The following is a 12,938-nucleotide window of genomic DNA, read 5'->3' on the forward strand; positions in this document are numbered from 1 at the left end:
CCCACAGCAGAACGATCCATCATTGTTTTTGCTACCAACCGCCGCCATTTCCCGTACCGTGTTTCCCCTTTTTCAGGGCACACTAGCGTACGGTGCGCTTTTGGGAAAGCGTTTGTGGCTGCCATGCAACCGATGCACTCGCCCGAATGCACTTTTACCACAAGACGCGCACAGAAATGGTGCGAGCGAGAGCGTCCAAGCTCCCGGTAAAATCGGATAAAGTGAGAAGGTTGTACTAAAAGCAAAAAAAACGGACATGCAAACCGTCTAGACTTCTTAATGATTTCGTTGTTGTTATATAATTTTTGTTATTACACAAAACTCCCGGCTATCGAAAACAATTTGTTCATACCCCAAAGTTGCATCGCATGACCGGTACGGGAACTTTCCTTACGTTTCGTTTCTTCGGTCGGCTCCAGCTACCGGTGAGCTTTCTGCCTCCCTATTCAGGGCTCGTGTGCAGCACGTGGGAAGTGAGTTGCAGTTGCATTCGCTGCTTGTGGGGGGTTCCGCAAAACGGAAGAATCTTGCACGTTCATGGATGAGCTGGCAACGATACGGAGCTGCACGTTTTTGGACCGCATGGATGTAAACGGCATGATCAAGGTAAAGAAAAGGGAGACATAGCTTTTGATGTAACAATTAAATGTGTAGCTTTTATCATTCGGCGCCGTCTGCGTGCTTGCCATAAGCGATTAAGCATCGGATTGAAACCCATCTAAGGGGAAGGGGGGCCTCCGATAGTGTTTGAGCATTGAACGTGTGTCTTAGAGTGCTTGTAATTGGAAACATCTTGAACGCAAATCATGAATAAATTCACATCATGTTCCGTACTAATGAAAATGGACGTACATTGCTGACTACGTATGGGGATGGCTCGTATAAGGGTCGTATTAAATTAAACAGGTTTCTTATCGGCACCGTTCTGTAACCATCTGTTTCATATCATTTGCTCTCCAGAAGATTACTTCATAAATGATAACTAAATTGACCTAAATCAAAGTTTAAAATGAATGTTTTATATTTCATAACATTCAAAAGAATCAAATCGCGGTAGATATTTAATTAAATTTCCTAATAAACTGAAGATTTATAACTGACCTCGGCGTGAGAAAAAAAGTTTTAATAAATTTCAAAATTTAAAGAAAGTATGTAAGACAATCACTCTCAAAATTAAGGTGAGATATTCATCAATTTTAGCCAAGTAATCTTTTGAGTTTTTCATGAATATGTTTCCACTTACTTTTAAATGAGCTTAATATTTCGTGGAAATACTTTCAATGTTTGAAGTGGATCAACTATGCGAAATCTAAACTTTAACATAAGTGATAATGAGAATATATTAGAAAACGTATTTACATGCATACTAAAGAGTTTCAAAAAAAATGTAGTAGAAAGAATGCTAAAAAAAATTATTCATTTCTATTTAAGTATATTTTTTCATAATTGTTCATAATTGTTATTAATAAAATAAATAAAAAATAAATTAAATTTCAACACAAAAAACATACAACAGAAAATGTAAAATGTTATAAAAGAAAGTGAAAAAATGAATAAAAGAAGAAACGTTAAAAAAAGAAGCAAACAAATAAACAAATAAATAATTAACTTCGAGTCAAGCATAATTATGCATAAAAAATTGAGTGCAAAAGATGTGTTACTGCTTGCTAGCCCCATTACTAATACCATCCCCATCCAAAACCCGATGGCAACCCATATTAGAGCCCCCACCATCCGTCATGGGCCCGATCGATGAAGCCGCGCTCGATACACGTGGTCGTCTGCCAGCGGTCGAGCTCACCCGATCGACCCAATTCTGTCCGTCTAAGTTTACGTCAATTGCCGGTTTTGCTGGGGCAGTATCACGAAAGGCTGGCAGCGCTACTCGATACCGGTGATCAAAGTTTGATTGCATTTTGAAACGCAATCGGTTCTAATTGATAGCTGAGAAAACCCGCTGGCGATCGGGGCGTGCACTATAGCATGCATGGTGGTGCAGCTTTTTTTTGCTGCCTATCGGAAAGTGCATTTGCTGTTCGGAAGTAAGAAGAAATGGCACTGACGGGAAGAAGATCAAATTTCAGATAGCAAAAGCCCCCGGTTGGGTGGGAGCGAGTCTGGCCCGTTGTATGAACGTCCATGCGTTCCAAACCCTAGAAATGGAGTATTTCCTTCCCTTCGTGGACGATGTTTTTTGCCGGACAGCCCATTCATAACTTAAGGCGTTCTCGTGTGCAGCACGGTACGATATGTAATATTTCGCTCGAGATAAAAACACGGCGCACATGCAGCTGTTCCGTGCACGAATCGACACATATGAGAATGGTTTGTTCTTTTTTTGCCGAGGAAGGTTACAGAGAGTTGGTACATAATACGTTTTCCTGTTGTTTGGTGCTTAGTTCGAACAGATAGGTACTCAAAACTATTCTGAAGAACAAAAAAAATGAAAATAAAACTTCCCATGCTACTGCAATTGCGGAAGAAAGCGTGCGAATGTAATTAACTCCTTTTACAACGGGCAATGGTCTAGCAGTAGAACCATCGTTTTCGATGTAATCAAACTTAAATTGGATTGTTTTGTGTGTGGGCATTGTTTATTTTTCTGTTGGTTTAAATCTCATTGTTGCTTTACTATTCCATTTATCTTTCCAGCTAGGTTCTGGGTGAGTTTGGTACGAAGACTAAAATTTATTGAGGAAATGATCCAATTTTTCGTGTTACTGCTACTACTATTTTGTAAGACTACAAGACGTTTTAATCCGATCCTTGCCATCAATTACTGTAGTGTAGAATACAGAACTTGTTAGCCGGTTGTTGAGTTAAAATAAGCAACCAGAAATAAATCACTGTAACACATCGGAAATTACGTTTTCACCCCCTCTTTGGTGGCCTAATTTCGAAGCGCTTGTTTATTAGACTTGTAAATTATTCTAGGTCATGATTTTTTTATCCAGAATAAATTTTTGGAATTGTATGTTTTTTTAGTTGAAGTTTTTCTCAAATTAAGTTTCTTAATTTTTCGAAAAGTTATTGAAAAAATAATGCAGTTTTGTTGGGATAATATTATTTGTAAAGTTTGTTAAACTAGTTTATCCTTTGTAAGAGTATTTATCAGTTACAAAAACAATTTAAAAAAAATAATATCACAATTTTAACATAAAAATCTTTTAGCACACAAAAGTTAACAGTTTACGTAATATTAAGTAATATTAGTGTGAAAGATAGTTTAGAAATAGGTTCTAAGTGTTAATGTTAGCTTTTGTAGAGTACCTTAAAAAATATAATAAACTCCGACTTACGAATCCGAACGATCGAAAAGATATAAGTAATTTATAAGTACTAATATCAATTGACATCAATGTAAAAATTATGCAATAAAAAAAAGGAAATGAAGTGTTTTCAGTCAAAACCGCCGATTCGGTAGTTCAAGTGTTAATGACTAAGCCAAAGATGAATGACAAATGACATAAATTGAATCATATCTAGCATTGTGACATCCCACAAAATGGTAACATTATGGTGCCACACTGCATATGCTACCGTGCCATAATAACCTCCTTAAAACCTCCAATCAGTGGCAGTCAACAAACCAATTACACAACTTTCGACTCTACGAAAAAAAAAACCGTAGCATTAATAGTCCTTGCGCTTTACTACACCCGTCCGAAATCCACTTGCAAGACGTCTGAGTTGACAGCGTTTTTTATTTATTTATTTTATTTTATTTACATCTTTTCAGCCATAAGTGCGTTCAGCGGTGGTACACTTATTAATGCGTTGCACTTGTGGTGCGTGCGGCAAATATCCGAGGGTGCATCCGAGGGCGTAAGTGACTCACCGATAAAAGTGCACCCCGAACACATGCCCGCACACACATACGCGAGCCGTAACATGCAGCAGGGGCAGATAAATGGAATCGGGCAAACGGGTCAACCCATGCCGTGGCGTTGCGTGCGTTTTTCATCATCTTCGTCCTTACCGGTGCCGCCCGGACCGATACGCCGACACGATGCACGCGATGCACACACACACACACGCCGGCACCGGGTCGTTGGAGTAATTTAAAATCTTGTTTTGACACTTTGCGCTTTGCGTGTGCTGCCCATTAAGAAGAAGTGTTTGCCTTTAAGCCGGTTGCTTCCCAGGCGCCTTCGGGGTAGTTATGTGTGGTTATTCGTTTTTTTTGTTGCATTATATCTTCATTGCTCTCTTCTTTCTTTAGCTCATTTTAGTGGTACAACAACAAAAAAAAATAAGAGAAGCAAAACACAAAATAACCAGGACGTGCGTTGGACGCGTGGACATTTTAAATGGGTCGCATCAGGGTCGGGTCGGTAGGTAGCAAAAGATCGGACAATTCCGAAACCAACGCCGGAACGAAGCGTTCGCTGGTTTATTTATTGACGACGCCTATTTGTTTGCCCATTTCGTAGACGGTTGGAGACAATAATTGATGGGCGACATCGGTCAACGTATTGTAAGATTTTTAAATGCGTACAGGTGATGTGTTCAGTGGTGATATTCTCGAAAACAAGTTAAATCACCATATTGCTTAGTATGCGTGGTGTATTTTTTTTTATTGCCCACAAAAAAGTTCTAGCTTCTGTGTTACGATATTTTATATATTCACTTACTAAAAGTCGTATTGAAAGAAGAATACCTTATTTAAAATTTTCAGTTGATTTTTATGTTTTAGGCCAGGGGTCTCCATACGGCCTGCGAGACCCTCCCGAGAGATACCGAGATTGACCCTCAGCTGTGGCTGTACCACTCGAAGCGGCCCGCTATCTATCGTAAGATTATTTTTTTCGAACTCGGTATAAATAAATTATCATTTTAGGATATATTTTGAAAAACATTATTTTTCCATAATCCCAAAGCTTAAGGTATCAGGAATAAGAATTTTTATTTTCTAGTCAATATACCGACTTACATTTAAAATTGAATAAAAAAGTAAAGTCATCTCCATGAAACAATAACTGAAAATTGTCTCTGTCCAAATGTAATTGGGATTGCTGAGCAACGTGTCATAAAACTGTCTTAAGAATTTTACAAAACCTTTGAAGCAGTTCTATGGAAATACCTTGGAATCGGAAATATTTTCATATACTCTTATTTTCATATACCGGTTCTAGTCAAGAAATTAGACGCAAAAAAGGCTTTTCAATAACTTCGAACCTATCGAATGTGAATATAAGAAAAAAAAAACTTCAAACTTGTGCAAATTGACAATTAATTAAAATTTATACATTCTGCATGCATTTCACATGCCCCCACCCCCCGAAAAAAAATTAGCTGTTCATTTATCATGCTGACAGTTCGTTTAATAGATCATATTTTTTGTAAATATAATTTGCTAGTACATTGGTCTCCTAAAATATTTTTTTCAAACATGAAAAGACTGGTGAATCCTGAAAATATTTGTCAATATTTTTTGCATTGCAAAGTTGTTAAAATCTTCCTTATTTGTTACATATATTATGTGTTTTTCTACATTTATATATCTTTATATAAAAACAAACACTTACCAATGCAACGTCCCCGATAAGCAACCGGAATGGCTCGACCAGTGAGACATGCCTGACGCTTTAGCTCGCAGATGCTCGGATAGGTGATCCCATCCGTACCACAAACCACCGATTTGGGCGATCGGTCCACACGGCACTCCGTACCACCACAGGATACACAGTGCGGTGTCGCATTCTGGTCCTCGATGCATCGCTTCCCATCCGGGCACTGGACAAACTTACAGGATGCTGCGAGAAACATGGGGAGAGAAGGGAAGAATAACCGTATTAGCACACGTTGACGCGTTACCGTGTGGAGTAAACGAGGAGGTAAATCAGCACGCGCAACAACTGTGCTGTCCACCGAGGCACGAGACGATTCCAACTGTGACGATAAACACAACCGTTCGGTGGCCCTGGCAAAACACCCGTGCGCACCTTGCACATGCGTTTTAATGCTTGCCCGCCCGCTGTGAGCCGGTGCCACGCTTCTCAGGTGAAAGATAGCGGTTAAGTGTGTGCTCCCACTTGGCCAACCCTCTAGTTCACACTTTGCAGCTGAAGCTGTTACTTGTATACGGTTTTTTTTTTGTTGATTCAATTTTCTCGCCACTGTTAATCACCTGGGCCTCGAGGCCACCTTCTGCCGGGCGTGTGCCAAAAGTCGACACGCCACACCAATCGTTGATGAGTTGCGGCTGCCTGAGCAGCCTCAGGGTTGTACACAGGGCGATGTGCATATGTAGTGACAAAAAAATGAATAAATTGCAAACACACACCGGTACTTTGCACAAGACAAAAAAAAATCACATCAGTTGCTGCTTTTCTTCTGACTACCACCATACCGTACGTCATTGGAAATGGAGTGGATGGCAATGAGTGCTTATGGGTGGTGGGTGCTGTTAGTTTTCGTTTCGTACATCATAACCACTGATTGAAGCATACTTTTGAAAGGTGCGTGAATATTGTCATACGCTTTAAGATAATTATGAATCGTTTATTGGTGCAGTTTTTGGTAGCAGTCTCGGTGGAAAGAAATGGGATAAGTAAATTGAACCAGCAGTTGCAGGTGAATAAAATGTGACGTAAGTTTAAACCCCCTTGCAGAAAACTAGTTTTACACCGGGGTGAATGTTGATCAATTCTTAAGAAACAATTAAGATAAGAATCGCAACGAGATGTATGACATATCGAAGAGGTTGCACAAGTGAAAAAAATGGTATTTACTTATGTAAACGTCAATTACAAAACAAATCGAGTTTAAGGAGAGTTTAAGCTATGAATGGGAATTGTAGATAAAGGGTCGAGAACTTCGTTATAATTCCGATTTTATCTTGCTAATAGATTTAGAATCACTTTCAAAAAACAGTATATTCCACAAACGGAAGAAAACTTATGTATTTTCACATAAAAAAAAGTTTACCGTACATCACACGAGTAAAGAGAAACTAATTCACCCACGACTAGAGAAAACAAATCACCACCGTGCCCGATGATCGTTTGCGATCGTTAAACCTACACCGTGGTGTGTAATTACATCCTTCGCTCAGTTGAAAGCCAACGATCAACAGCACCATCGTAAATACTTCAACTTCTGATACAGCCCAGACCAATGATTACCGTGTGCTTCAGAAAGAACAATAATCTTCACTGAATTCCGCACATGATGATCACCATTTTCCAACAGCATTTAAGCATTAGCTATAGACACAGAGAATTACGCTACCTTACAGCAGGAATGGTCAATTTCCTGCTTCGTCGACAAACAAACGAAAACCAAACATCGGACGTACGCGGTACGGTTCGAATCTTCAAAGCATTGGATGCAGTCAGCGAACGCACTGCAAACCCAGCAAGATCGCATCGTTAATCGCGCGTCCTCACCGAGGTAATCGCCAGTCGCGCAGTTGCCGGATGAGGGTGAAAATAAATCAGAGTAAAATTTACGACCGCCAGCGTTGCGGCCCCGTGACGATGCTGAGGACGGTTGGTCTTCCCGTTAAAATTTTGCAACCTGACCGAAGGAAGGTGGCGGGACTGCACTTTTGGCCAGCATGTGATGGAGCAGAACAGTTTGATCTAGTGGTTCGAGTGTTGCGCGAAGTGCTGAAGCATTCTGTCATCAAAGTGAGCGTCTTCCTCTATGGTATAGTGGGGCATGAGGGTTGTTTGATGTTTGGTTTGGCTCTGCACATATTACCGCTGACAGCTTGCTCAGTGCGATGGATAAGCGAGCGAAGAGTTTGGCAATGGACGATGCAGGAAGCCACACGTTCTGGTTGCCCCACTCGATCATGCGAGGGAGGTGCTCTAATTAGCTTCGGCAGTATCGCTTTTCAACGGTTTATAGCGAATTCCAACGTATGCTATCTTGGCATCCACAAAATTAGGATACATTTTACGATCGGTTTTAAGTAAGGAATGGATCATCACTTTCGAGGTGATTGAATGGCATAATCTAAACATCAAACTAGCAAAATGGAACGCATGTTGGATATGTAGAAAGTTATAAAATATTAAATTTGTTTTTGATTTATAAATTTAGATTACACCTTAGGTATGATAAATTCTATATTTTGAGACAAAAAATAACTTTTAAACATATGATTTTCCTCGATCATACAGTAATGAGTCGTCATATTGAAAATTAAAAAAATCTTTCAGACATTGATGGTCTTTTATGAAACCAAAAATACTTAATTTGAAATCAATAATCAAAACTATGGCCTTTCTACTGAATATAGATTTGATGCTGACAACATCATGGTGTAGCTTTGCAAAATAATGCTAATATTTTATTATCGTTATTATATATTTTTTAGTACACTAGTATTGAAAATAAATTACAGGATGTGTCCGAGATACATGATACCACTTATAAGCGATTTCGCAAATACGCGGATTTTAAAATTTGTGGGAAATTTTAGAGGATTTCCACGGATCGTATGTCGGAGACTAGCTGTACTTTGTTACGTTTACAACAAGATAATAAGCAAAGGCTCCAAAGATGTTTTTTTTCAAATTTGACAGTTACAACAACAAAAAACACGTTTAATACTTGGTGGAGTTTTACGACAAAAAAATACCAATAAAATATTTAAAGAGATATAGGCTACAATTTTTGATTGAATTCAATATTTTTAGGATTTTTGAGTTCAAAAGGTAAAGTTAGAGCAGGCATTCGACATTCAGTTTATATTGCACTGGATACGTGATAGAGCTGAAATTCTGATTCTATCTGACGCTTTTGAAAGTTGAAAACCGATTCGGTTAAAATATTTCTCAATTTACGATTTTTTAGCAAATCACAATCAAAGTTTGCAAATAAAGGAAATTTATAAAAGGTAAAAGGAAACTTTAGATACTTTTGTTAATTTTGCTTAAACAGAACGCAAAAAGAAAAGCACTTACTTTGGCAATGTCCTTTGTAGGCGACCATCAAGGAAGTAATCTCTTGCCTACAAGCCCGCTTCTTCAACTGACATTCAGTTTTGTACGTTCTGCCATCTGTGCCACAGACTGGATTGTAGAAATTAGCCTGATGCTGCAAGGAAAACAAGTTTTGTTCGGAATTAATATTATGGTACAGACAAGATACAACAAATTAACTATAATTCAAGCTAAACAAATCTAGCATAGAGGTGCATGAAAAAAATAATCAACTCTAAGAAAAAATAAAATTAAAAAAGGCAATTAAAACACTCGTTAAAATTATCAAACTTGAAAACGAAAATCTGTTATGCAAAGACCGTGTAGATGATCTTACCATAATTTCATTGCCCCATAAATCCTCCATCGGCAGGCCCTGATGCTTTCCCTTTCTTCGCTGCTGCTGGTGATAGTTCTCGATAAAGAACACATCGTCCAAATAGTTTGGCTCACGGCGCGGTACCCGTACCGCCGTACCGTTCTGCTTGCGACCGACCCGCGGAACACGCAGCAGCTTTGGCTTGCCGAACGCGACGAACGGTGCCACGGTGGTGGACTTTCGGTGGGTTTGTTCGTTCATCGTCTGATTGCCGCGCACCGGTACCTCCTTCCGATGATGGCGTCGTGTGGTGGTAGTAGGTGGAATAAAGGTCGATACAGCACTCTGCTCTCGGCCCTTCGGTGCAGTACCCTTACTGCCGGTGGGTTTTAAATTTAAAGCTAGTCCGCTCTGCTGCAGTACGATCCGTTCGCCACCGGTCCAATCGCGTCCGGATGGGTTGCAGCCGGACGGTACGGGACCGTAACCTGCCGCGGTACAGTTGCGCGGACGATGGGTGGAACCTTTGGACGTGCTGGTGCCACTAGTTCTACTATGCTTACTGCTATTACTACTACTGCCACCCCGACTACTACTCACTAATGTCACAGATTCCAATAAATTATGCTTCTTATCCTTAGCGTTATCCTTCGCGCTGAGTTTTGCGCTCGCTCTTTGGCTACCACCGGGTGTTCGGTTTTCACTTAGGCTAGATTTTTTTACACTCCTACCGCCGCGACCATCGACCGTCTCCGGGCCCGTGTACCGTAGCTGGCGCGGCCTCGGTTGCCGTCCGGTGTCGGCGAAATACTGTCGGTGGTTTCGCTGGCTTTCGCTCAGGTTGATCACCTTTATGTTTTGCTGGTGAAAGCGGGGTTGCTGCTCATGTTGCTGCTGCTGCTGTTGGTGCAGCTGATGGAGCCGATTGTTGCGTCTGGATGACTGTGGGCGACGTTTGTTGCTTCCACCGCTGCACGTCGGTGCACAGATGCATTTAGGACGATTGCGACGCATCACACAGCGTTTATTTGGGCCACACTTTGTCCGATCGCAAGTATCTGTTGGATAAACGAAGATGTCATAATAAAAAAAATAGTCTTAGTATTACTGGACGATACCATCCACAACAACAGTAACAACAAACACAGCAATAGTCATAAACCCCAGAACCACAACCGAGCATGCCCGGGATAAGGCAAATTACAAGGAGGAAATGCATTGCAAAAATTGTAATTACCTCAGCCGTCTGTGGCTGACAACACGGCAAAAGCCGTAATCATGTAATAAAATAAAATAAAAAATTACTGGACGAAAAGTAAAAAAAATCAACTTTAATTACAAGTTAATGCTTATTCGACACTGGTTATTACAACCTTTCCTACATAATTATTTGTTACTGTTATTATTATCACCTAACTAGAGTAAATAAGTTAAAATTTCCGCTTAAAACCGTAAAAACCGCTTAAAAACGGAATGGATCAGAGAAGAAAGTTGAAACAAGATACGTAATTTTTTTAGGATCACCGCGGTTTGCTCTAATGGTGTATCTCGAGGAGTATCTTGATTTAGTCGGATCCTCAGAAGTTTAAAATATGACTTTTCTGCTAATTATCACCACAAAAATCAACAAAATAGGGAAAGAAAAACCAATAAATTGCTATGATTATTTATGTTATGTTTATTTAGTTGTTATTTAAATAATGTAAATTAATGTAAATATTTTATTTATTTTTGATATTTTTGTAAAATTTTAATTGCAAAATATGGCCTGAAATGCCGAATTCATAACGAGAAAAAAGGAAGTTATATTTTTCATCCTTTGTCGCTTGTACGTTAATCTAAATAATTTGATAATTTTAGAAAGAATGTTTCACGTTGAATTTCCAGTCAATATATCAACGTTCGATTACATTCAATTACTATATCCCATCGATACCAAAAACACGCCGTAGTAAAATATAAACTGACAGCGGATTAAATAAAATGCATATTGCACCTACCTAAACATGACGTGCACTCCATCCCATCGTTGAACGCGTTGATGAAAAACAGACCAACGTCGGGAATGTCCCGCTCGCTGAAGCCCTTCCCACCACTCGAGCCGGCCCCACAGCAACTTTCCCGCGTCACATTACGTGCGAACAGCTGACTGCACTTTCCCGACGACTCGTACCGCCGCAACCAACAGGTACCCGCTGGAATGGAAGAAAACAACAGCAAAAATGCAAGTGAGCTACAAGCTGGAATAACAACCCTGAAATGCAATCATCAATAACGCCACAACGACGGTCGGCAAGGCAACAAACCATAGTCGCGTGGTCAAAGATCGCCGATAGGATAGGGGCGCAACAGGTCGTCGCATACGAACCGGGAGTTTTCCCAGCTCGCATACAGCTCGGTTCACACGGTAACAGGGCCCCCCGGTTGGGACAGTTGATTGCAAATAGTGAAATCATAAATTCAATATAATAGATGCCGCGATCAATTAGTCCCCCGAACGGAGCGGACGCATGGAAACGAAGGCAACAAACCTCCATACACGGCACCGCCTGCAATGGATCGTGCACCGCCTGGCAACGAGATGAGTCGATGCGGACCACACTGGTTGCTTCGTGTGAACCATTTCGTGGCCGCGGTCAGATGATAGTCGGTATGTCGCATCAACGCACGTGTCGCACCTAAAACGATGCAACGTGGCACAAGTGTGAGGTTGCGGTTCTCTTTGATTGAAACCGAAGATGCATCTAGCGCACGGTTTCACGGCATACGGCAGCAACGGTACACTGTAAATTGGCTGAAGGTGCCGGTTGAACCTGTCGGTTTAAAGTTTCGATCACCAACTGACATGTATCCGTTTTGATGTGTGGTTTATCGTATTCTAGGTCGACTTCATCCATCCGTTTCAGTTTCAGTTAATCTTTTAAGCTTTACGTAATGCATTTGATAGATGTAAAGCTGCTTGTTTGTATGTATTTGTGGTAGTAGACTACATTGAATACTTAAATTGAAGTAGGTTACCCGTATAATGGCTACCATTGGACGGAAATATTTCCAGTGTCTCGAACATAGTAAAATTATGGTAAAAATTCGATTTGCTATACGAAGTTTATACAAATGTCAATGAGAATTTGAGTATTTTATTTTAATGTAAGACAAACGAAATATTATGATAACACAACATATAAACTTCATAAAAATAATCGTAATACAGGTAGTCCCCGAAATACACGATACCTCTTGCTAGCAGATTTTGAAATTTGACAGCTAAGTAATTTTATAGCACAAAATTCGAATAGATTAGTAAACTTAGTGATAAACGGCGCCAGTCCACACAGCAGGACCGGGTTCAAATCCCATCCGGACCGTCCCCCCGTAGCAAGGACAGACTATCCGGCTAGGTGGTAAAATAAGCCTAGTAAGCCAGAAATGACCAGCATGACCTGTAAGGTCTTTAAAGACAAGAAGGAGTAAATTTAGTTAATTTCTGGTAATTCAATTAAAATGTTTTTAAAAATAGATATTGATAATACTTTCTTTGCAAATTTTTTTTTTATTACATTACATTACGAGCAAAGAAATAAGTAGATTTTTTTATTTCCATTAGGACGGCTGAACGTCAAATACAGAAACTTGATTAGATTTTCTTCAAAAGAATATGTTGCTGGGCGAACCAAGCATTCACA

General features: G+C 40.0%; 2 protein-coding genes across 2 annotated transcripts in view; both read right to left on the minus strand.

The window, feature by feature from the left end:
• Nucleotides 1-12,938, minus strand: part of LOC125772037 (bifunctional heparan sulfate N-deacetylase/N-sulfotransferase) — a 670,071-nt gene that overhangs the window by 270,298 nt on the left and 386,835 nt on the right. The window lies entirely within an intron of this gene.
• The window catches only part of LOC125772044 (uncharacterized), a 72,702-nt gene that overhangs the window by 17,252 nt on the left and 42,512 nt on the right, over nt 1-12,938 (minus strand). Inside the window, exons 3-6 of the mRNA XM_049443367.1 lie at nt 11,256-11,450; nt 9,274-10,313; nt 8,919-9,051; nt 5,529-5,756 (exon numbers count right to left, since the gene is read on the minus strand). Coding sequence (XP_049299324.1) covers nt 5,529-5,756; nt 8,919-9,051; nt 9,274-10,313; nt 11,256-11,450 — 1,596 coding nt within the window. The remainder of the gene's footprint in view (nt 1-5,528; nt 5,757-8,918; nt 9,052-9,273; nt 10,314-11,255; nt 11,451-12,938) is intronic.

This window comes from Anopheles funestus, chromosome 3RL (genome assembly GCF_943734845.2).
Source record: "Anopheles funestus chromosome 3RL, idAnoFuneDA-416_04, whole genome shotgun sequence".
In the NCBI taxonomy this organism is placed as follows: domain Eukaryota; kingdom Metazoa; phylum Arthropoda; class Insecta; order Diptera; family Culicidae; genus Anopheles; species Anopheles funestus.